This window comes from Haliaeetus leucocephalus, unplaced genomic scaffold, assembly GCF_000737465.1.
Source record: "Haliaeetus leucocephalus isolate CR32 unplaced genomic scaffold, Haliaeetus_leucocephalus-4.0 Scaffold339, whole genome shotgun sequence".
In the NCBI taxonomy this organism is placed as follows: domain Eukaryota; kingdom Metazoa; phylum Chordata; class Aves; order Accipitriformes; family Accipitridae; genus Haliaeetus; species Haliaeetus leucocephalus.
In genome coordinates this window covers 14,294,951-14,320,528 of record NW_010972775.1, presented here as the reverse complement: position 1 = coordinate 14,320,528, position 25,578 = coordinate 14,294,951, and the positions used below count along the sequence as shown (strand labels likewise).

Below are 25,578 nucleotides of genomic sequence, written 5' to 3'. Positions count from 1 at the left end.
TTTTAAGAGGCACTAAGAGGGTCACTGCAGAACATGAAAAAAAATATGCCTTGTAGGAAGAAGTGATTCAATACAGCAGTCTTTGGTAACAGACAAGTGTCAGCGAGGCACGTGCAGAAGGAGCAAGATTTGGGGTGGTTGATGAAGAGATTGTGTCAAATATTATAGGGACTCCTGTACACCAGGTAATGCATTTCAAAGAGTCAACCAGGGCTGCAGAAATAGTCTCCAAAACCAGGCTATCTCCATCGATGCAATGCTTGCTCTCAAATACCCAGAACCCATATTAAAGCCCAGTAGCCTTCTGGGTTTCTTTTCAAAGACTGAAATTAGGGAAACAGAAAAAGATTTTTACATTATACTTTTCTTTCCAATTGTGCAACAGGAAGAAATTGATGGGTTTCGCATATGTTTATAAAAGTAAATTGCACTTGATGTTCTTAGGCTGCTGTGGTGTTTTAATGCTAGTTTCTCACTTCTTTGCTTTAAATGCTTTTAATGGAAATACCATAGAAATTCATCCATGGAAGTGTGACTTTCAACATTGCTATTGTTTGCAGTCAAAAAGCTAATCCTCGCCATGATGTTACCTGAAATACCACAATATTTCCTTATATAAATAATAGGGACATTGTGGGTACCATAATGTAGTAGTTGGTAACTGTTGTCTCCCACCAGCATACTGGTATGTGGAAAAATACCTGCACCTTGGTGCATTATTTAAAAGACTATATTTTTAGGAGTGTTCTCAGCGTTTAAGTTCATTAGCTCTCAAAAAAACCATTGTCTGGATGGCAGCTGGGACCAGATTTACAAAGGCAGTTACATGGCAGAGTGGAAGACAGGCAGCTTTGTCAGATGTATCCAAGCTTTTCTCCTTAGGCAAATTGAACTTCCACTTTAGTGTAACAAGATTTAGACATACCAGTTTACGTTTCAGACACATCTATAACTATGAATAAGGATGTATACACCTGACAGGTGCTTTTTGGAATTTTTTGGAAGATCTTAAAAAAAATGTTCAGGATGAGAAAATTGCACACACACATAAATACGTCAACCTGTATGGCAAAGGAAGGCTCTGACAGAGGAGAGTGGATGGATTTTTCTTTCTAACATGCCCGTGTACGTGCTCTCACCACCCACTGCCCGGCACCCAGAATTTGCTGGCTGGTCCTGCTGAATCCTCGTTGTCAGATCTTCTCAACTCCCTGCCGATGGCTGGGGCTGACCATGGGCATCACTGAGACAATAGCAGTGTAAGCCCCAGGCTTCAGAAATTTCTATTTCACAGTTTGTGAGGTGCCACTTGAGCCAGGCTATTCAGCTATAGACTGGGTTGTTTTCCCACTGGGGTGGTGGCAGGGGTTATATGGACAAACTCCTGTCTCTCTCCAGTTGCTCCATGTTGAACCAGATCTTAAAGTTGTGCAACTCCCCCTTGCTGTAGCAGAGCCGATGAGCAATGCTGATTTATCCAAAAATGTTTCTGTGCTCCTGGCATCTCTTCCAGTTGCCTATTTGCTGAGTCCAGCACATTAGGAATGAAAGGAAAATCTTGCATTCCTCCTCTATTGTTGCCCTTTTGAAAAGTGAGTTTACTCTTTAAGTGTGAGCTTTTTTTTTCCTTCTACTAATAAATGAAAAGAAAGCCTTTCTGCACTTGATGACATAGTTGTTCTGTTTTGAATCCCACCCATATATCACTGGTTTGGCTCTGGACTTACTGGTCCCTTCATTTCATATAGCCCAAACAGATTGCATGTGTCCTTATGCGTTAGGGTTGAATGACTTTAAAACTATTTTTAGTGATAAAAAAACCTGGGAGAAACAAGTATTGTAACGTATGAAATGGGGCAAAACCTTGAGCTGCAGAACTAGACAGCTTCTTATTCTTTAGATTATTTTTGAGATTATTTTTGGGCCATCATCTTTTTTGTCATTTGTTTTGAATTTGGTGACCAAAAAAAAAAGAAAATTATCTATCTTGCCTGCTGAGTGATAAAGTATCCTTCCTGCCCCCCTCCCCCTTCTCTCCCTGGATGGAGATCACAGCCCGGGAGTGCCTTTGGCAATTGGCACACAGGCCACTTTTCCAGCAGGAGCATCTGGCGTGCTGGCAGGCTCCCGAGGCAGTTGTGCTGGCAGCTTCCGCTGAGCCTGTCCTGTGCCGGGGCTGAGGACACGCCACTGGGACTGCCTCCCCTTGAGGACCCGTGCCCAGTGTGTGCGTGGGCCCTCGGCACGGCATGGGGTGCACCAGTGCTCACCCAGAACCTGCTCCTGCTGCCCCCAGAGTGCGGGGCTGTGAATCCCAGCAAAGCCCAGCTCAAGCTGGTGGGGATTTGTGCATATTTTAGTGGCTATCTGTCAATGTTTGTGTATGTTTTCTTCTGAAGTCCCGGAGCGGTTTATGACTTCGCTTATACCAGCAGATGATAAATGTAAGGTGACCTGCAGGACTCAAGGGTGAATCTTGATGCAGTTGAAATCACTGGGCATTTATACCTATAAAGACATGATTTAATCTATGGGACTACTAAATTCAGGGTAGCGGTGACAGTCTCCCTACCATCCTGAAAGCATATTTTTTATTCTGTTAGTCATTAAGAGCAGATATGCCTGAACTTCTTCTATTTGGAAGAGAAAACTCCCTCCTGACCCCTACTAATTGGGTTCACCTCCAAGGTTGGGAGGCACTTTAGTCTCTGTCTCCATTGCTTACCCATCCATGTGCTCGTTCTCCAGTGCTGCTGATAGCTATTGAACCTACTCAACCAATAACCACCAGGCGGTAATGAACTTACTTCTGGACATGGGATCAGATTTGAACAGACAAATCAGACTCATAAACCTTGTTCAATGTTCAAAATAAGGAAACTAGATATGCCGAGACTATCTAGCTACTTTTTATTGTCCTTTGCCAGCCAGTCTGTCTGTTAGAGATTTTCATAGGTCATTCCAAAGACAATTGTGATATACAAGGTTTCAGTATGAGCTATATTTATTTAAGCAGAAGTGGTTTCTCTTCATATTTTTTAGTGTACTCACGCACATACACACACACACGCACACCCTCACAAAAGATTTTCAGGCTCCCCAAGGAGTTGCCAGTGTCCCTTGGGTCTGTCACACACAAGACTCTTTAAACACTCATTTAAGAGCAACACACTTGTTATAGGAATGTATTAAGCAGGGATTTGTCTTCAAACTTCCTTCTCTTTTGATATATTTACTGAAGAAATACAGAGTGTTAAGATACTTTTAATTTTAACTAAGCTCCTGTCACACTAATCAGACTGTTTTGAATGTTGTGCCCCTAAGAAAAGCAAGAACATCGGGCTATAAAAAATATGCATCTCATACATGACATAACTTAATCATTTCTCATTTCATTTTCCAGGCACCCATGGAGTTTTATTACCGTTAAAGGAAATCCCTCCTCTTCTGTTGAAGACCACATTGAATATCAAGGTAATTCATATACAAAATGCTGGCTTGACATTATCTCTGGGAGTTATTGGAGTTATGGCTGAGATTAATTTGGTCAACGGTGTTTTCACTTGACACTGCATTACATCGAAGCTGTGAGCAGTTGATGGTTAGACATACTTAATTGTATGCTGTCTGTATATATTGCTTCTTCCCATTAATGCAGCTGAAACAGCTGAGTGGCGTATAACCTAGGTTATCCAAACCCTGAGATAAAAGGTGAGATCCTGCACCAGTGTAAATCTGTGTAACTCCATTGAGCTCGGACACTGCCTCTCTTAGACACAAAGCTGTGGAATAAACCCAGTTCACACCAGCTGAAAATTTAATCAGTGTATCCTGTATTGGTAGCCTCAAAAACTCTTGTGAAACCATTTTCTTGCAAGCTGAAGACTTTTGAGTCTGTGTCTTTTCATGACATTTTCAAGAGCAGCTAACAACATGGCTTGCTACAACATCAAATAAAAATAGCAATACGTTACAAATCATTGGGTTTTTAATTGTTTCTTGATTTTTGAAGATTTTTCCTCCTGATTGTCCAAGCAGTTATAAAAGTATCTGAAGCCTCATTCCAAGATCATTACATTTTTCTGGAAGCTGTGCAGGGCTAATTCTGGATAATATAGCCAAAATATGCAAACACACACATGGACCATTACCTTTTCAGTTCTGACTTTTATCAATTGCATTCAGTGATTTTACCAATGTTTGCTTTTTTACAGGTCACAAAGGGTCAGCTGTGGCCAAAGTATTCAAACTATTCAAAGCTGAGAATGGAGAACATTTTAACGTCTCTTCGACTAGCGAGTGGGTTCAAGGTAAGAGGTCTCTGTGCCATTTAACTCAGTGGTAGATAGCTGGCAAATAGGGTGAATCATCCTTTTTATTGCAATACTTTTCCATTTGGGAAGAGTGGACTTGCTAGCTGCTGTTTACATCACCGCTAACCCAAGTAAAGAACACGCACAGATTCTTTCCCCAGTTGTCTCCAGGACTCTCTGAATAACTGGGATCCTTTTTCCTTTACTGCACTGGGTATGAAATTCCATCTCTTATGATCTGAGAGATCACACACAACCTCTTACTTCTTTTGACTGCATAGTCATCATGTCCATGTTTCAGACAACATACAGTAACTGGTCGTAACTTGACCTGAAGATCAGAAAAGGCAGCTAGGGAGGACACAGATCCAAAATCCATACCTATTAATAATGCTCATACTGCATACTCCAGTTATGTAGCTTTTAATAACTCCGCTCTCCCTTGGCTGGTTACACTTCACAGCATCATTCAAAGTGGCTGACAGACTGGCAGGAAGAGGCAGGAATCAGATCATCAGTGGAGAAACTTGTGAATGATATCTGAGATCGTATTATGCTTCATGCATTTTTGCTGCATTCATTAAGCTTGACTTTCAAATGAATTTTCTTGTTTGCACTTGTCTCCAGATGTCGAATGGACAGAGTGGTTTGAGAAGCCTGATAAAGCGGGATCTAAGGACATGGAGAAGCTTTCTGACTTCAAAGCTGCTCATCCTGATAAAATCTGTAGGCAACCCTTTGACATCCAGGTAGGCTAGCTCACCACACACTTTAGAGGGGCAAGTCCTCTTTGGACTGACACTGCACCCCAAAATAATTGTGCTTGTCAGTAATTTTTGTTTCTAAATAAAGGACACATTATTTTACTGCTCTAATACATAATAAACAAAATCTGATACCCAGTCTTGTATCATTCTGAGACAAAAGTTTATAGAATTGAGCTCTTTTCAGTAAATTCTGGCTTCTGGCATGAAAAGGAGTACAGGTGGGGTCAGGGACAGCACAGAAGCGATCATGAAATAGATGGTTCCCTGCTGGAAGATTAAAAGGAAAAAGCACATGAAAATTTCAAAGTTTTTAAATGGTCATGGAATGGACCCTACCTAAAAAATTAATCACAAAATGTAATGAGATGGTAAAGCTACCAGCTGTAGTAGGTTGCCAAAAATACCGGTGAACTTCCAGCCATTTCTTGGTGTCAATTGCTTTTCCTCTGTGGAAAGAAATTTGAATTCTGTTTGGGGCAAAACATTATAATTATGCCATCAGGCCAGCATGCTGAGGAGAAATCATATACCTTTTCTGAGACTGCAAAAGCCTCTCTAAGGACAAAATAAAAAAGGCAAAACCCAAGATTTTTTTTGCATATGTTCACCATATACTTTATATGTCTACCTGGAAAAATAACTATAGCAGAAGCATTGCCTAGCAAAAGACAATAAAATACTTCATATCTGTGGGAGGCAAACCTAAGGTTCCTGCATACTCTAAACCAGTGGAGTTGTCCTTATTCACAAGAATGCCGCTACTGAAGTAAATGGGAATGCTGACAGTATGAGTGAAAGTTTCCAGGGCTAGATGTTACAAAGAATCTCCTCTTGAACAGAAAGGAAAAAACTGCCCTATAATTTTCTGCCAGGTCTTAGCAAATCCACATTAATTTCTGCTTCCATATATGTATATTAGAAGTGACAACTCAGTTCAAAACAGGGGTCAGATGTTTGTTATGATACAGCCCCTTCTAGCATGCATATTAAAAGAGAAACAAGAAAAATATTATTCTGTTCAAGAAACGAACCTTTTTTTCTCTTCTGTTAAATGACAGTTACTTTTTTTCCATGTATATTAAAAGTGAGACAACATTTTTCAGTTTATCCTGCAGATCTTATGGCAAATCCTCAGGTAGTGTAATCTGGTGTTGCTCATTGCTTTCATAAAGTCACACTGATTTATAGCAGCTGGTCTGCTCTGGCTATGCTACATACAAGAAAATTGAAGATATGATGATAATAACAGAAGCGCAGCACAGCCAGAGGTGCATTCCTTCAGCTGACAGTGCTAATCCTATACATGGCAGCGGGGTATATGCATTAATAAGGAAGGTCTGTGTGAGTGCGAGAATCGGGATCAGGCCCTTCACTGAAAGATGGCTCATCTCCTGGTGCCTTGTTAAAATGCACGTGATATTTGGATTGCCCAATGCAAGGCATCACATTTTTGTGAAAGAGTCAAGAGAATCACAAGCTACAGAGCCAGACTGTGAAATTTAACATGACCCTGAGGGGTGACATTGCCCCAGCAGGAACACAGGAGAAGCTACATATCGCACTGCTTCTTGGCATGATACAGCCTTTTTTCTCAAGGCAGCTCTACAGGCTGGTACTTGTATGTGAGAAAAGGCCATCTCTTCTTGTTCCTTTTAGAGTGATGGGTATTGCAGCAGCTTTGTTTTTGTCTTAGAGAGACTGATCCATGCAAAGAAGAAATAAGACCCCTACCTCTTTCTTCTGCAAGGTTCAGACATAGCCTAGCCACAAGCAATGAAATGAGTGCAGTGAGGAGGCTTGAAACCATGAGTTCATTTGGGTGCAAGCATCTGTGTTCAGTCTTTTCATCTGCCCTCAAACCAATGGCAAGAGAAAATCTAGGGCACTGAGGCAGATGTTAGTGAAGCTCAAAATACTCGTCCCAAAAAAAGCACATAGTCTTAATATAGATGCAGGAGAAAGGCATGCACCTAGCAATAATCTATGCAGCTTCGGATAAAATAGCTGTGTTTGAGCACCAGCTGGAGTGCCGGCTGGATAGCATATATAACAATCACGTTTTGTTATACAACTGTTGTGCATGACCCAAAACAAAGCAAAAGCCTCTTCTGATGGCATCGATGTTTTGGTGAAATCCCTTCACCTCAAGGTATTACCTGTTTTATATTTCCATTCCCATGCCAGGCAATGACGCTTGATGGAGCTAATTTAACAACTGAGGTTTTCTACAAGAGCGGCCACGATTACAGGTTTCTGTGCCATGGCAAGGACCAGACGGGTGAGGGCTGCCAGAACTACAGAGTACGGTTCCTGTGTGGCAGATCTGGTATGTGCCCCATGTTTGAAAGCCAGACCAGGGAAAAGCAGAAATACTGTCTTCTGATGACTGGCTCTTGTTTGGTGTAAGAACAACTTGAGTAATTTCCCAAGCTAAAACTTAGGCTGGGCTATTGACATGAACGCAGATAAAACGGCTGAAGATTTATCTCGGGAAAAATTCCTGAGCACTAACAGAGGCAACAGGGTGTTGTCTCAAAGGCCCAGCAAGGCTGTGGCAAATACTTGGCAAGTCTCTTCCTGTAAATATCTTGTCTTTTGCTAAAGCATTTTGGGATGAGGTAGGATTAGTCAGACTGTGTGAAGACAACAGGTTTTGAAAGCAATACTTTATTTTGTAGTTATTAATTCCAACACTGCTGTCCCTAACCTGGGCATTAGACAGGTCATTAGGATTCTTCAGCGCTCAGCTGGTGGAAGAAGAAAGGTGGAAGACTGTTGTTTTGCTGGAAAAAACAGTCATGTTAAAGACCACTTGACTGCTGTAAATAACAGAGGCCAGTGCCCACAAGTGCTGCTGCTAAGTGGGTGTGGTGAAAATGAGCCGCTAAGATCTGCATTTAAATTTAGTCCTGGGGTTAGTGGAAAAACCACCTGCCTGCGACTGAAGGAAAACACTTTCTTGTTTGCTCCCTTTCCAAGCCAAAGCCAGTAAAAAACATGTTTGGAAGAGTTAACTATTTTTTGTTGCATGAGGAAATCATTTTTGTGGAGTTCCAGGCAAGAGAAAAAAAAAAACAGCCAGCATTTTCTGATAAGATTAACTGAATTCTCCACCCTTCCATTCTGGCTTTTCAGTGAAACCAAAGCTTACGGTAACCATTGACACCAATGTGAACAGCACGGTCCTGAATCTGGTGGATGACGTGAGCTCATGGAAACCTGGAGACAGGCTGGTGGTTGCAAGCACTGACTACTCCATGTACCAGGCAGAGGAGTTCCAAGTACTGCCGTGCAGAGCCTGCAGACCCACCCAGGTCAAGGTAGCAGGTAAGGTGCTTCATCTTGTCATGCTGGTGTTGCAGTTCACAAATTCTGTCATTTGCGCTAAGGTGACTCCATTAAGAATTGCAAAGAGTTGAAAGACACTTGAATTTGACACCTAATTTTTAGACGCTTTTGGAAAACATACACGTTTTCTGCTTGAAAGCCATCTAGCTTGGTTCTGGTTCCTTTCTGCCTGCCCTTTTCATAGCTGACTCCATTTTTTGTCCCCAAGCACACTAGTGAATGGATGTATCTATTTAAGAGAGACAAATACAGGTCATGTATTTGAAACGTTCAGTTTTAGGTAACTGCATTTGAAAATGTATCCCTTCCTAGAAAGCAGATGAGCACAGCTGATCTGAAGAGTGAGCTAGGGCAGGAGCAGACCATGAAAGCCTGTAAGGCTATGAAGTAATGTGCAGCTGGCTATTTTCCTAAGAAAGTTATATTTAACAAGAACTGTAATCTTACATTTTAGAAATACTGTTTTGTACTACTGAAGCTACTGTTTCTCATTTACTGTGTCTCTAGACAGCATTGCTTAGAAGTGATGTATTAACCAAACATTTCTGGGGTCACGTGTCCAGCAAGTTGTCCTGAGCCACAGCCGTGGGGGAGACGGAGTCGGTAGGGTGCTGCCTGAGTTCCTCTGAGCAGGAGGAGCAGGAATCTGTGCAGACCCACAGCATTTGTCTCTTGACGATGACTAGCTCAACTCCAGAACAAATTGCTTTTGATGAAAAGACATTGTAGTCCAATGATTTTAAAGTGGCCTTCCGATACTAAGTCCAATTAAGTAGCATAACCATGATGAAGCACAGACTATCACCGATATGAGCATAAAAGTGAAATCCAGCACGGGAGATTTGCATCTCCACTTGAGTCTGTGAAGTGGTCTTTCCCTTCCAGAACTATGTTTTGGCACACTGATAAGCAGAGCATGGAAATACCACGTGAACAGCCTCTTCTGTGAATAGATGAGGAATTTTTAACTTCTGTAATTTACAAAAGCAGAAGTTATTTTACAATATAAAAGTATGTAATAGCTGAGGCTGTATTTCAAAGGCAGCATCTGCCTGGTGGTAAATCATGCATGTTACCTTATCTTTTCCTTACACACTGGCAATTGCTCTAGGCAGAGGTTTTGTCTGCATTTACAGTAAGATCTTTCTGAGAAATCATTAGGGTACTTGGAACATCCAATGCACCAGGGAGTTTTCTCAGTTCTGTGAAATGAACTACTTCACCACTATCTCTGATGCAACATCTTCTGGAAGGTACAAATATACTTCCTTTGGCAACTGCCTCCCCACAGAGCTCTAGCCATTCATTGTTGGATGGCCCAAAAGAGAGATGTTCATCAAGCCAAGAAAAACGTTATTCACAGTTTGAATGTATCATAGTCTTATGACTTAAAATGACTAGTACTTTCAAAGAAGACACATTTCCAAGCTGAATATTTTTCTTGAGCAAGTTTTGAGCTATTGGAAAAACTGTACCAGACTAGTATGATACAAGTCACATCATGAAGATGATCTTGGAAGATCGTCAGTAAAAATAAAGATGACATAGGAATATTTCTCTTGGGCTTCCCATAATCTAATGGTTCTGTGAAATTCATGTAATTACATTTATCTTCCACAACAATGGCAACTAAGTTAGTTTAAGGAAATGAATAAAGGGTTAAAAACAACAAAAAAGTTCATGTGAATTTCAAGTAAAGAAGCAATGGAAACACTTGTTAAAATAATTGTGCTCTTGGTCTCCAATTACTCTTTAGGAGAATTAGGACATTCCTTTTATTACCACAAATGACATGAACACCAGGGCCAAAGTCTGCCCTTACTTATATCCAGGCAACTCCATTGACGTCAATGGGATTTCACTGATTATATAAATCAAGGCAAAATCTAGTCCAGTAATACAAAATCACATCCAACTTTCTTGTAACAAAAGCACATTCACACTAGAAAATAAAATAATCTGCCTGGTTCTAAGTTCAGTCTAAATGAAATAAAACCTGGGCAAGGCTGAGAGTTCCCCCCTGTCTTTAGGAGCCAGGAGGTCTCTGAGCTGCTCTGTGCCTGGCCATGGTGTAACTTCATCCATTGCCCTGTGCCATAACATGCAATTAGCCAGAATAAGGACTGCTAAAGAGCCAGGGGGTGGGTGCTCTCCATGCCTCCTCCCCTCCGCGATGCCTGCAGCTGCCCACAGCCTGCAGAGCCCTGCCTGCGCTCTCCCTGCCCTGCCAGGCGGACGGCAGTAGCGCAGCGGTGGTTTTCCAGGTATGCTTGTCGCTGGAGGAGGCAAACACCACCACACTGAGGGCTTGGCTTGCACTGAAACTTCTCTGTGCATGGGCATGCACATGTGAATGCACTGTCCCATGATCAGGCACTGACTTTGATGAAATTTATTTGGATTCAACTAATTACCTGTGAGACTTCTGTTAAATAGGGCTTTGTTTGTCCCAGTGGCTCATCAAACATTGCGTGAAGGAAGAACAGCCGACAGAGAGCAAGCACGTAAAAATAGCTGGCAAGTGGTAGGCTGGCCTCTAGCCTTAACACAGGTGAGCAGCCCCTGCACAGCCTGTGCTTGCATGGCCACATTAGGCTCTTAATTGCATGCAGAAGACGTTCATCATAAATGTCTGCCTGTCTTTTGCTGTGTGAGATATGCAAGATTGCTTTGCTCCTTCCAAGAAAAGACTTCCACACAGATAGATACATTCATATACAGCGTCTTAGAGGGATGTCATTTGTAATAAGTGAAATGGCTTAATTTTCCTAACAGGCTTAGTTTAGCAGCTGAGAACTCCAAAAGTCTGCCCTTTGAAAGACAAATGGTAAAACCATTCCTACCCGTGATGGTTTATTTCCCTTTTAATCTTTGGTTTTTTTCCTTTCTATTTTTCTTTAAAACAAAACCTAAATGTCAGGTCTGAACTACTTAAGAGTCTCTTTGCTTAAAAAATGGCAGAAAACCTCTGTTTTGTGGATAGACAATTTGGTGTGGCAGTCACTTGGCATACCAAGGTTTAATTATAATTGATGCTGTCATCATTTAATAATATTTTAATACACATGGTTTAGCGTATTGTGCCAAGTAAGTCAAACTCATTAGTTAGCTCATGTCCTATTTATATCTGATACTTCCTGCTGAAAACTCATACTTTCTTTACTTGCTAGAAACTGGTTGATTAGAGGCTGGTGTTTTCAAAACAGCTTAAGAGCGTTAATACTCAGTTGCCATCAGGTTTTAGTAGGATTTAGTTGTCTAATGTGGACTTCTGCAAATCTCAGTGTAGAAAGCAAGGAAGGGCACCCAGGTACTGATCTTCTACACTCCCTTATTGGAGTAATTACACTAATGCCAAAACTGTGGCTCCAATGAGTAAGCGTGGTTTGCATGAGGACCCAGCTCTGCAGGTCCTGCTCCCGGTCAAATGGTTGCTCACTTAAATGGAACTTTTTTCTCCACTTGCCTCTTTTGTGCCTAGATTATTTTCTCTGTGGGAACAGATTAAAACTGTTTGAACTTCCAACTTCACAAGGTTTGGGGAGGGACAACGGTACAGGGCAGAGGGAGGGAGGAGGAAGGAAGGAAGGAAGGAAGGGTTGTGTTGTTATGATAGAACTGGATAGTAGGAAAGATCAAGTATTTTGTCTAGTTTCCCTGGGAAACAAGCCTTATCTGCATCTCGGTTGCTCTGTATGAAGTTACTACTAATGCTGATAAGTTTCACCATGGAACAAAAATGATGAAATGCTCTTTTGTGCTCCTATATGCTCTCGATAAAGCATGAAAAAACTATTTGTGCCTGGCATAATTAGTCCAATTATCCCACATACTGGTGAATCTATGATTACAAGCACACATATCTTAAATCCTGCTTATTGGGTTGCAAATGCTAGAGATACGGAGTTTACTGTGATCTTGTTCATGCAGAGAACTTCAAATTGAAAATGTAGATACGTAGTTGTCTAACAACTTCACAGCCTGTGTCAGCATTCATCGTGTGCTTTAAGGATGGGAGAAGTTACTCCACCATCAAAATTCAGATACTTTTAGAGATTTAGGGGGCTCTGTTTAGAAGTTGGCATCTTTTTGGCTGGAACTTGCCTGAAGCTCTTTTTTTAAGGCAATCCCAGTGCTTGAGGGCTGGGCAGGAAATGTCATGAAATGGCCCTTTCTAACAGTCTTGCAGAGCTCTTTCTTCTACCTCTGGGCATTGCCTAGAAGCAGAGTTGTCAGAAACATACTCGAGTTTACACAGCAGTTCAGAAGGGTTGGGTTTGGGCCTGATTTAAGTAAGAATTTGATCTGTTTGTCCACCAGACCTGCGTAATCTTCCTATTCCAGCCACAAGAACTTACATGTCAGGATAAGGAGAGGAAAAACCTGGAAGATCAGAGAGAGAAAACCCTAGCATTTACAGAAGTATGTCAGCAGATTGCCAAGTAGGACAACCAGGGGATCAAGGACAACCAGTAGATCAGACCCAGCCAGCATGGGTTCATGAAAGGCAGGTCCTGCTTGACAACCTCATCTCCTTCTATGACCAGGTGACCCACCTAGTGGATGAGGGGAAGGCTGTGGATGTTGTCCACCTGGACTTCAGTAAGGCCTTTGACAATGTGTCTCATGGCATACTCCTTGAGAAGCTGGTGGCTCATGGCTTAGACAAGTGTACTCTTCGCTCTGTAAAAAACTGGCTAGATGGACGAGCCCAGAGGGTTGTGGTGAATGGAGTTAAATCCAGTTGGCGGGGGGTCACAAGTGGTGTTCCCCAGCGCTCAGTATTGGGGCCAGTTCTCTTTAATATCTTTATTAATGATCTGGATGACGGGATCGAGTGCCCCTTCAGTAAGTTCGCAGATAACACCAAGCTGGGAGGGAGGGTTGATCTGCTCGAGGGTAGGAAGGCTCGACAGAGGGATCTAGACAGGCTGGATCGATGGGCCGAGGCCAGTTGTATGAGGTTCAACAAGGCCAAGTGCCGGGTCCTGCACTTCGGTCACAACAACCCCATGCAGCGCTACGGGCTTGGGGAAGAGTGGCTGGAAAGCTGCTCAGCAGAGAAAGACCTTGGGGTGCTGGTCGACAGCTGGCTGCATATGAGCCAGCAGTGTGCCCAGGTGGCCAAGAAGGCCAACGGCATCCTGGCCTGCATCAGAAATAGTGTGGCCAGCAGGAGCAGGGAGGTGATTGCTCCCCTGTACTGGGCACTGGTGAGGCCGCACCTCGAGTACTGTGTTCAGTTTTGGGCCCCTCACCACGGGAAAGACACTGAGGTGCTGGAGCGTGTCCAGAGAAGGGCAACCAAGCTGGTGAGGGGCCTGGAGCACAAGTCTTATGAGGAACGGCTGAGGGAGCTGGGGCTGTTTAGCCTGGAGAAAAGGAGGCTGAGGGGAGACCTTATCGCTCTCTACAACTACCTGAAGGGGGGCTGTAGTGAGGTGGGTGTTGGTCTCTTCTCCCAAGTAACAAGCGATAGGATGACAGGAAATGGCCTCAAGTTGCACCAGGGGAGGTTTAGATTGGATATTAGGAAAAATTTGTTTACTGAAAGGATTGTCAGGTATTGGAACAGGCTGCCTAGGGAAGTGGTTGAGTCACCATCCCTGGAGGGATTCAAAAAACGCATAGGCAAGGCACTTCAGGACCTGGTTTAGTGGGCATGGTTGACGGTTGGACTCAATGATCTTAAAGGTCTTTTCCAACCTAAATGATTCTATAAGTAGCAGCTGCAGAAAGAGGGCATGAGGTGGGACAGGAGTGGGCTTAGGAAAGAGCATGACACTGCCATTTGGATAAAACACTACCAGACCTTGCAGAGACTTCACAGTGCACAGTTAAAGCCAGCATAAGCAGATGCGCTGCCCTCAGTCCACACCAATCCTCCTCCCACCTATCTGCAGCAGTAAGATCCACTCGTATCAGCCTTGAAACCAAACAGCTACAGAGGCTTTGATCTGACACAGCATTTAAGGATACACGTAATAATATCCACATGAACTTAAGGCTGTTCACACTCCTACAACGGAGGGTTTATTTCTGACCTTTGTGGGGCACCATGCAGGATCTTGAAGGACAAAAGGAATGAAGGGCTATAATAGGATGAGTCACCCAGTAGGAAACTGTCCCAAGAAGGCTTAATTAGCTCCGTACTCCTTATAAAGTTTCATCCTTTCTGCTGTATGTCTTTTTACTGGAAATTTAATTTTCCATGTAAAAGTCATGAATTCGAGGAATATTTATTCATTAATATCAGGTTGTACTGCGTGACTCAAGAAGCTGGTCAGCTCACCCAAACTGTGCTGCATTGCATTACAGGCTTGTGGCTTAGGGATGCAATAGCAAACGCCATCAAGATAATTCAGAATAATGAGGGTTTGACAAGATGCCTGTGTGAACATTTGTTGGTTATTAAATATAAGCAATAGGGGCATTACCACCAGTGATGACAAATGTTTGGCAAAGATGCTAAATCTGGCAGAGGTCTGGGCTGGCATCTACAATGAGTTGCACTGATTTTAAAGGTGCCCTGAAGGGTTCACTGTCACTGGATTACGTGGTGTTGAACAGACAAGTTTGTGTTTAGCATTTCCTTTAAAAACTCTTGTTTAGGAAACATTAAAAGACCATGAGAGAGAAGGTCTTAGCCTTAGAGAGCCCAAAGGAGAACAAAAGACTCTTTAGAGAGAAAAAAAAAAATCCAGGAGCATTTTAGCTCCACTTTATCTTCACCAAACCCAGACCTTCAAGTGCCTGTTTCACTTCTGAAAGGGAGATTTAGCAGTTTGTGTCATTTAGAGCCAAGGCATTTAGGAATGCATGAGTGTACCTGGGAGGGTTTTCAGAGACATCTGCATAACTCGTCAGAGCTGAGCCCTCTTCCACATCTGCAGCAGCTGAAATAGTTTTAAAATTCCACCCTTCCCATGTTTGATAAGGCCTGGAACCCAGGTTTTATGGCTACGTTCAAGTATGGCAGGTTTTCCTGGAGCTTTGTACAGTTTGGAGAGACTCTGCTTTGAATTGCTTTGTTGACATAAGCATGCCCTTGATTAGTGGATCATCTATGTTTATTTTAATGCATACTTTCTTTTAATAATTACCTTGTCTGTACCAACAACTGGTGACTTTAATAATCACTGTCTTGAGCAATAAGCATGGAAATGTGCTCATATTTTGCTGAATCAAGACTTCTACCAGGCAAGCCCACAGATTAAAGGAGTTGCTCCCTGTGAATTTACGTTTTGCTAACTGGAGGCACTGGTATGACAAACACATCAGCAAACCCAGGGTGCTTTTCCTAGTCCATCACACAGGCCTGTTGTGGGGAGACGTAATTTGTGTCACTGCAAGGCTTTGTTTGGTTTAGATTATAACATGGCACAAGCCTGGCCTGCTGGCGTGGCAACATCTGTCCATGAGGGATGCAGCAAGACCGAGCCCAAAGGAGGAGACAGTGAATCAGTGACCCTGGGTTTGTTAGCGGTTGGGCAATCACAGGCATCAGCTTTGATGCTGAAGCAGCAGATACATTCCTCCCATGTTCAAAGCACAGTGTTGCCTTTTTAACTTCAGTGCCTGTTTGCAAACCCCTGGCTTAGGTTTGCCCGTGGTCAGTGCTCAAGGTTTCAGATATCGTGGCTGCTCTCTGGGAAGGCTCCGTGTCCTGGCTGTGAGCAGCAGCCTAACTTCAAATTTGTAGCTCTGCAGAGTGAGATGCTCCCGTCCCTGTGTGAACTCCCCGAACTCGCCACGGAGCAGCCTCTTTTGTTTTTTTTCATGCCCATCACTAAACATGCCCCAGCGGCTCCCTGGAAGTGCCACGTGTCTGTAAATGCATGCCGTGGTCCTCCCAGCCCCATGGGAAGTGCCTGGTGCTGGAGTGCTCGTTCCCAGCGGGCATGTACAGCACCTGAGGGCAACCGTGCCAGGGTCTGTCTGCCACGAACCATTTCAGGAGCACGGCCGCATTGCCATGGGGAGCTTGAATTTCTGGCTGCCTTGAGGAGAGGTTAGTTTTTCAAAACTCTGTTAAAGGAGCTATTATTCAAAATCCACTTTTACATTGGAAGGGAATTGCTTTCCATCTCTCCTTTTATCTCCAAATAAGTCAAGTCAGCAAAAGCACAAAGTGAAAAACATGCACCCAAGAAGTTATATTTAGAAACTGGTTAGTCCGTATTTAACATTCCTGTCAGTGCTTACCCTATTTTGCATGTCTGGACTGGTGTTAAATTAAATTAAATACATGCAAGCATGACATTTATTATTCTAGAACTCAGCGCATGAATAACAGAACTGCCTATCTAATTTCACTGCCACAAATCCTGGAGATGTGGCTTCAAATAGGATGTTCTTATGATTATCTGAACTTCTTCCTGCATTTCAGTAAATCAAGAAAGGTCAGCTCTGGGGGAAACTGAAAAATAACAGCTTAAAACCAGTTTTATAATGAGAGGCTGTGCTCCTTAATAGACTCACTCAAGGCTCCAGCACAGCATGGAGGACACTCACTGCAGTGGCTTTTTTAATGTATGTGAATAAGGGAAGCGAAACTACTTTCTGGACAGGCTGGGTCTGGTTTTGGCCACACACCTGATGAGGCTCACTGGCTTCAGGGCAACACCGCGGGGAAGCCCATGACTTTCTAGGGAGGCAGTTGCAAAAGTGGGCGAGGTGCAAACCCATGGCCGCTTGCAGCCCCTCATTTCTGGGGCTGAGCATGGAGCTCAGAGGAGCCTCATCTTCCCACCACAGCCCTGGGTAAAAGCATCCACCTATTCTGCCATCACCACTCCTCTAGTTAACAGAGAGTGTTTTTTCACATGATGCCATTATTTTGAAGGGGGAGGTGCCAAGGCAGAGGGCACATATAGTGGTGTGAACCCCGTCCTGCAACACAGCAGTCTTGGAGCAAGGCGGAGCACTCACCCTTCCCAAATCCCAATATTACCATCAAACTACACTGCTCCCAGCTGCAGAGAAGAGAGAGTGAATAGTGTTTGCTTATCTTTGTTATAAAGTCAAAGCATCATGTTTTGGTTAAAAACAAGACTGTTTCAGTGTTCAAAATCCTCCCCTAAACTTGGCACCTCTGCTTAAGCATGAAGTGTTTTGCAGTGATAGCCAGGCTTCAGGCTTGCCATTTGTTTCTAATTATGGATTTGAACGATTGCATTGAAATGAAATACATGCAAGTGTAGCATTCCTTAAAGTTCAGTGTTTACTTAAAGAGTTTATTACTTATTTTTACTGGAATAATACACAATGTAGTCAGTAAGATGAACCTTTTCCCAACTGCATTCTCTGCAGAAAGCCACGGAAGGAAGGAGGGAGTATGAATAAGTTTGAATGAAATTACAGCAAAGAGATGATTTTGCTTTCTAGACATCCGCACTGCCTGGAGTTCACCCCTTGCTGGTCAGGCCAGGGAAAGCTTTCTGTGCTTTTAACCCCTCCATGGAGCCAGGTGTGAGTGCAGAGGGGGTTATGAGCAACATGGCTTGGCAAAGGGAGATGTGGCTTAGGGTAGATGGAAGATTCTGTTGACTCTAACTACACCAGGGCAGAGGAAAGCGTTGAGAGCAAGTTGGAGGCCTATAAGCGGATCTAAAATTGAGAGGGTTGGGAGGGCAGGCAGTGGGAGGTTTTGCAGCCCACAGGCTGGATGAGGGGTTGCAATTGTCCCAAGCCACAATTTCCACAAGGCTTTCTGCCCAGTCTTCTCCTTGCTTAGATTAACAGTCATGGCGTTAGCAGGATCAGACTGATGCTCGCCTGTGAGTAGTGCTGTGGAATCTGAGCAGCTCCCAGTGTCTCACTATGGGAAGTGCTGTGCTAACCTTGAGGATTTAGACTTTTCAGTAGCTACATCATCAATTTTCTTTGCATTGTAATCCAAAGTAAAAAGATCTTGAATGATTTCAGTCCCTTTTCAAGGTAGGAAATGTGTTTTGTCTAGCAGAATGTTGGTTTAACTCCCTGCCTAAATGAAGCAACTTAAGACCAAAAATCCCACTTCCTCTATTGCAAATATCTCAGCAAGACCTTGGGTGACACCTGTGCTCCAGCCTTCCCTCCTTTGAGGAGTCAGCCAACAGTTTTTGCTGATTCAATTACTCCTTTCATTATCACGCCAACCCCACCACAGGAAGCACAAGGGGAAACCAGCAGCATTGGCAGAGTAACCCTGAAACTGGATCTTGTTCCTTTAGGGAAAGCAACGTACCTCCACATTGGCGAAGTCGTTGATGGTGTCGACATGCGGGCAGAAGTGGGGCTGCTGAGCCGCAACGTTGTGGTGATGGGCGAGATGGAGGGCCAGTGCTATGAATACAGCAGCAAGTTGTGCTCCTTCTTTGATTTCGACACCTTTGGGGGACACATCAAGGTAGGGCTGGAGCCCTCTCCTTGCACTTTCCTCCACCCAGCCACACCTTCACATACCAAGGAAGCCAGGATGCAGAAAGGGAAAAACGCCTTGTGTCAGCCGCTGAGCAAACAGCCTCTCCCCACAGTGCAGCAGATCCACTCTGCTGCTGCTGCCTGTCCCTTGGCTTTGAAGTGCACCTCACGCCCCTGCAGACATTGCTCAGCCAGCTAGGCTGGTGCTCAACCCATCCAAGATACAGTCTCCACATCCCGATCCCAGTTTTCCCCAGATTCTGGTGGTGCTCAGCCCAGGGAGTTTGATTTGATCCCAGCTGACTGAAACTCATGGAAACCATTAAAAATGCAAATGGTTTTCCTTCTAAAATTAAGTCAAATGTAGCCATGGCAGCAGTGGTGGGATCAAAGAGCTACTATGGTCTTCTTAACCACCCTGACCCTCTTTCCCTCACTCTGCAGCCATGCACTCCCTTCCACGCAGTAAATCTCTCTAGCAGATACTATACAACATTTCCTATCCCTGTAGTCCCCTCCTTCTTGCCCTCAACAGTCTTTTATATTTCTTGACTGATGTTCTGTTGTTTTCCAGATTGCTCTTAATTTTAAGGCTACTCATATTGAAGGTCTAGAACTGAAATATATGGGCCAGCAGACAATGGGACATTACCCAATTCACTTCCATATGGCTGGAGATGTGGATGAGAAAGGAGGCTACAACCCTCCAACATACGTGAAGGATGTCTCCATCCACCATACCTTCTCCCGCTGCGTCACAGTCCATGGATCCAATGGCTTACTGGTAAGAAGCCCCAGTGTCTACCTTAGAGATTGAGGCACCAGTCAAAATTTTTCCTCATAGCATGAATACAGCTTAATTATTGCAGGGTGATGTGTTTTTTTGTTAGAGGTAGTGTCTTACTCCTCCCCCATCCTGATTATGAGGCTATATATTCCAGGCATATTTCAACCTGCTTTAAAAAGGAGGAGGCCAATGTGGCACTGTAGGCTGCGTGTGACTCAGAGTGGGCTGAGCTTTTGTCTGTGTGCAGCAATGTCTGCAGACCAGCCCATCTCTAATGAGTAGTTGGATCTATCTATAGACAGAGACCTTGCTATTTAAAGAGAATAATCAGAAGGTTTAAGTGTGCTTCATCTTTCCTGTGATAAACATTTGTGTTTGCAATGCCATTCACAACATTATGCGCTCACAGAGCTCTGATTTGTCTGTTACCCCCCAAAACAAGAAATTATTTAGGATAAATCTATAAAATTACCTATGCTTACCAGACAAGTTACAGCACACCAGAGATGGTAGGAACACATTCAGATTCTCCCCAGACGTAGGAGTGCCTTCTTCATTGGGTTAAGGATGCAGAGGGAAAACAACACTACCTTACTGAGCACCCTGGAGACTGGTACATAACCCCAAAAGGCTTTGCTCACCCTCACCCCATCTCTAATGGCTTCTTCTTACCCATATTTAGGAAATGTGCAGAAATCTATCTCAAAAGCAGAGCTGCTAAAGGAATGACATAAACATCAGGTTTGACTAGACAACTTTTCCCCAGGTATCAGCTCAAATACAAAGTCCTAAAATGACAAGATTTCTGTAGGCAAAGGACTCTCACCCATTCAGTGAGATCGCGGTGGATTCCAAAAGGAAAAAAGTGTATCAGAGCCCCAAAGAGGAGCATTTGTACAGTCAAGAGCCCTGCTACCATATATAACAGAGTTTTAAGAGAAGACATATCATTGGCAGTTGTAACCTGGATAGTCACTGTGCATTAGGAGTTCATATCTATACCACTGTTTTAAAGTTACTGTACCATCTCATAGCAGGAGCCTGTAAGAATCTGTTTTCCTTGAACTTATTTGGGGAGTAGCATTTGCTTTCAACACCTAGCTAAGACACAATTTTTGCCCTTTACTTGCTGATGAATGCTTCCTCCTTTACTGACTCTAGCACATCAAGGGCTTCATCTTACAGTCTTCTTTTTGGCAAGGACTGCAGGCTACAACCTCTAAAAGTGGCAACATTGGAAAGGAAAGTCACAGACATAATTAAAATGCACAGAAGTTGAAGAAAGGGCATTGAAATTACAGCTCCAGAAGCAGAGCAGCTTTTATTTGCTATTTATGAATGCAAGGCTTTGGTTTTGATCTCTGTCCTTCTAAGTTTGTAACATGACCCTAAAAACGTACCAAGTGAACACGGCTTCTGAAGAAAAAAGACATTCTATTATATAAATTAGATGAGGCATTCAGGGTCATACGGCATCTTCCCAATTCGAAGCAGGCAGTACAGGGGCTCAGCTCAGTATACGATTAATGTGGAGAGTGGCAGGGCAGCGTTGCGGGATTTATTTGTCACACCATCATGGGCTGTTACCAATGGCACCATAAACACATTCTCTGGCTGCACAGAGGTTGCACAGCTGTTGACAAGCTGCAGAACAACTGAAGCCCTGCTTCTGGATCTAATATGAGGTCTTCATTCCCTGTTGATTAATACTTGCCAAACCAAATACCCAAGCCTGGCATTTTTCTTATAGGTCAGACGCATGGGCTCATAGAGAGCATTTGGAAATAGTTCTGTCTCTTGTGCTTTCTCCAAGTGACAAATGTGCCCTGGGGGATCCATGGCATAGGGATCCATGTGCTTAGGCTTTTCCAGCCAAGATGGCATGATGAAATTTAGACAGGCTGATGTAGCTGATGAAAGCAGCTTGATTCTCTTGCTGTTACCCAACAGCCACAATTCCCTAAATGACCATGCTTTGCCTCCATGACAAGACACCCAAGAGAAACTTAGAATTTAGGACATATAGTCTGAAACGTTAGTCAAGAATTTAATCCCTGTTGATTATAGTTTATCAAAATGAGTGAATACTAAACTCTACTCATACTAAACTCTACTCATAATACTTTACCTGGTTTTTATTTTAACCATATAATTACTGCTGACAACTGAAAAGAAAGCCCCAGTGAAATAAAAGTCTGACCAAGTTTGTCCCATTGCATCACAGAAGGTGTGCTCCAGACTTTGAATCACTTAAATGTTGTTTCATTGCTCTGTGATAGACATCTGCGGTCAGCAGCTCCATGCCTTGATTCATCAGGTGATCACACCACAATCTCCTCATCTGCTTTCCGACTCTATTTTCCTTCCTTTCCTCTTCCTTCTGCCCCAGATATATTCACAGAGACCCACATGGATCTCTGGTGATTATGATAGTTATTCTACACATTTCCTCACTGCCTGTTATCTTCTTACTTGGGCAGCACTGCCTGTTTCTACATGCATGATCACCATTTGTGCAAACAGCAATGAGCTATGTCTTTCCCCAGGTAACATTCATTCCCTCTGAGATCAGGTAGATCCAAAGCATACTTCGCTGAGGGAAAATTTGCCTTGATGATGTGCACAAACTACACTTTGCAAATTGCCGTACAAAAAGTCTAGCTGGGCTATTAAACCTCTGCATAGCACAGCACTTAATGATGTTCTTAACATTAAGCCATTGATTTCAGAGGGGCTTCTTGCATGACTGGGGTTGAGTACCTGTGTGTCGTGGTTTAACCCCAGCCAGCAGCTAAGCACCACGCAGCCGCTCACTCACTCCCCCCACACCCAGTAGGATGGGGAAGAAAATCGGGAAAAGAAGTAAAACTCGTGGGTTGAGATAAGAACTGTTTAATAGAACAGAAAAGAGGAAACTAATAATGATAATGATAACACTAATAAAATGGCAACAGTAATAATAAAAAGATTGGAATATACAAATGATGCGCAGCGCAATTGCTCACCACCTGCTGATCGACACCCAGTTAGTCCCCGAGCAGCAATCCCTCCCCGCTCCCACTCCCCCCAGTTCCTATACTGGATGTGACGTCACATGGTATGGAATACCCTGATGGCCAGTTTGGGTCAGGTGCCCTGGCTGTGTCCTGTGCCAACTTCTTGTGCCCCTCCGGCTTTCTTGCTGGCTGGGCATGAGAAGCTGAAAAATCCTTGACTTTAGACTAAACATTACTTAGCAACAACTGAAAACATCAGTGTTATCAACATTCTTCTCATACCTAACTGAAAAACATAGCACTGTACCAGCTACTAGGAAGACAATTAACTCTATCCCAGCTGAAACCAGGACACTGTGCAAATGCTTTAACAAATGGGAGAGGGGCATCAGTTATTTTTAACTGTCATTAAAGCAGGCTGGTAATTTACATACAGGCTTCCCTGCTTGCTTTGCTATCACTTTTCTCATGTCACTTCAGAGATACTCATACTAAAAACACTAAGAGAAAAGAGTGTCCAGTCATTCCTGATGACAGAAATGTTTTTCTGTGGGTCTGTACCATGTGCTAAAAGTCACTATCTCAACATTAGCTTACTTCCATTGATGGGCTATTCTACACTTATTTGCAAATCCATATTCACTGGAAGGCATGGAGGGTTCTTCTGGAAACAGAGCTGTAGAAATTCTCTTCTCATGATAATTATTGTTTGAAAATGCAATAATTACCCAATGTTTTGTTTAATATATTGGCCATAAAACCACCCAGTTACGCCACTGCTATCCCAGAGATGGAACTTTACTCTGATTCCCACTCTCTCCACTGGATCTCAGTGTGAGAGCTAAAATAGAAACAGCAATTGGGGAGGGAAATTAAATGGAGGTCAGTAAACAGTCTGGCAGAATCTAAGGCAGAGCTGTACTTCATGGAATAAGAGGTTGTGCTATCTAACTGCTTCAGTCGTATCTGCTTTTACTAATCCAGCTATACTACACAGCAATTGTTTTACCATGAAGGGCATTATCTGGCCATAAATTACTCATGGTTAAGGTAAGATTATGGACTATTAGGAAGTTCTTAATCAAATAAAAAATTAAATCAGTTGGAAAAGTGATTTTGGAACAAGCATCTTATTTGCTATCCAAGCATCTCAGTACTGGGCTTGTGCATGAAAACACCCACAGGAAAACTAAGTCAGAGCGGACCGAGAGATGAAATATGGGAAAAGTAATTAATCAAATGGAAGGTGACAAATGCATTAGGGACCAGGTCCCTGGCTGATAACTCCATGTTGTTCTGTGGGCTTTCAGGGATGAGTTAGGAGAACAACAGGCGTTTGCTGGCTCTGAGCTCCTCTGCCAGTGCACACACCTCTTTCTGCTTCACTCCCCTCTCACCATACCGGGAGATGCATTCCCCTGCGATGTTACTCCCCGTGCACGGAGGTGGGCTTTGCCCCAGCTGAAGTCTGGTCACTACAGGTTTTCTTGTCCCAGTCCTGGAGCAGTGCTGTGCTGTGCTGGCTGGAAAGATAAATGGCCATACAAAGTGGCTAACGTTTCTCTAGGGAAACTTTCCATCATCTAAATGTCACAGCACCGACTGCTGTGTCTTTCCAGTATTACTGTTGTGTGAGAGAAAGCTAATAGATTTTGGTGGCAGTTTCTGTGCCATTCTGACATCTCTGTGGTTAAAAGACTTCCTCTGCTTGTTGGAAAACTTCTTCTGAAGATAGCTCACTCTCCTGAAATGTTCTTCTACCCTGTAAACCTTTACCATTACAAGGCTGGGACAGATCATTCTTCCTAGAGGGGTCAGTTTGGTCTAGTATGTAGGTTTTTACACCTAAATAAGGAAGCCTAAAACCTTGCAAAAGCTATAATCTAATTAGATCTGGGAAGTTAGCAGTAAATTTCAGTGAGGTAGCTTAAAGGAATGCATCATTTTGTAGGTCATTTTAGCTGTGTTTAATTTACTGTGATGACTCCAGTTCAGAGATTTACACTGGAGCATGGATGATACATAATAGATGTGTGTGCAGATGTAAGCTTGTAATAGATTTGGCAAGCAAAGTGTTCTTGCTTATGTGAAAACGTATTTGTAATCATTTCAACACTAGTCCTGGGATTTTATTTTACATTGGTGCTCCTTGCCTTGAGAATGAGGCATGAAGATGACAGAGGAGTGTCAGGCCTGTTTACAAAAGTAATTCAGGCACTTGGGCACCCAGGTCTCTCAGGGACACCAAAAAGCATAGGTCTTCTATCCAGTTTAATATTGCCTTTTGCCCCTTGGCAGTTGCTGTTTCATCAGAAGCATTTGTAGAAACACATTGGTGTCAGGCTAATCTTTGCCAGGAAGGTTTCCCAAGTCCAAGGTTGTTGATAGGTGATGGCTGATGGGAAGAGCAAGGAGAGAGCCCAGGAGAGCCAGCACTTCACCTGGCCAATGGAGACCTGAAATCAATTTTCCATATCCCAGACATATCCACTAACAACTGACTTCCTGGGGACGGTGTGTCCAAGGGCTGTTGCTTCCCAGCCAGTCCTAGCCTTAGGCTTCGAATTCACATATCTGCTCCTGAAAATGTTTTCTTGGATCTTTCAGTGGTGTGATGGGTATTGTTCTATCCAACACAACGGTGTCCCGATGTTAACAACATCCAAACCAAAACCAGAACAGCACTGATTAACACCAGCTGATTTGTCTCAGGGTCAAGTAAAGCTTCTGTCAACAACTTGGAAAAAAGGATAAGGTCAAACGTAAAACAAGCCAGCCTGTCTGGAAAACAACTTGCCGCCTCTTTGTTAGCCTGAAAAAATATTTTTTCAGCTCAGCTGCATTTTTCAGATGCATTTTATGTAGCTGCTTATGTAACTCCACGTGAAGACGAATGAGCCCAGATGTGATTTGAACATCTAACATCCTCCATTCACCCCCCCCCCCCCCCCTTTTTTTCCTCA

General features: G+C 43.3%; 1 protein-coding gene across 2 annotated transcripts in view; it reads left to right on the top strand.

Annotated features, from left to right (window-relative positions):
• Window positions 1–25,578, top strand: part of CEMIP (cell migration inducing protein, hyaluronan binding) — a 54,547-nt gene that overhangs the window by 6,167 nt on the left and 22,802 nt on the right. For both annotated transcript variants that reach the window (XM_010571941.1, XM_010571940.1), the window contains exons 6-12: window positions 3,404–3,474; window positions 4,215–4,310; window positions 4,941–5,062; window positions 7,265–7,406; window positions 8,216–8,407; window positions 18,643–18,818; window positions 19,407–19,616. In XM_010571941.1, coding sequence (XP_010570243.1) covers window positions 3,404–3,474; window positions 4,215–4,310; window positions 4,941–5,062; window positions 7,265–7,406; window positions 8,216–8,407; window positions 18,643–18,818; window positions 19,407–19,616 — 1,009 coding nt within the window. The remainder of the gene's footprint in view (window positions 1–3,403; window positions 3,475–4,214; window positions 4,311–4,940; window positions 5,063–7,264; window positions 7,407–8,215; window positions 8,408–18,642; window positions 18,819–19,406; window positions 19,617–25,578) is intronic.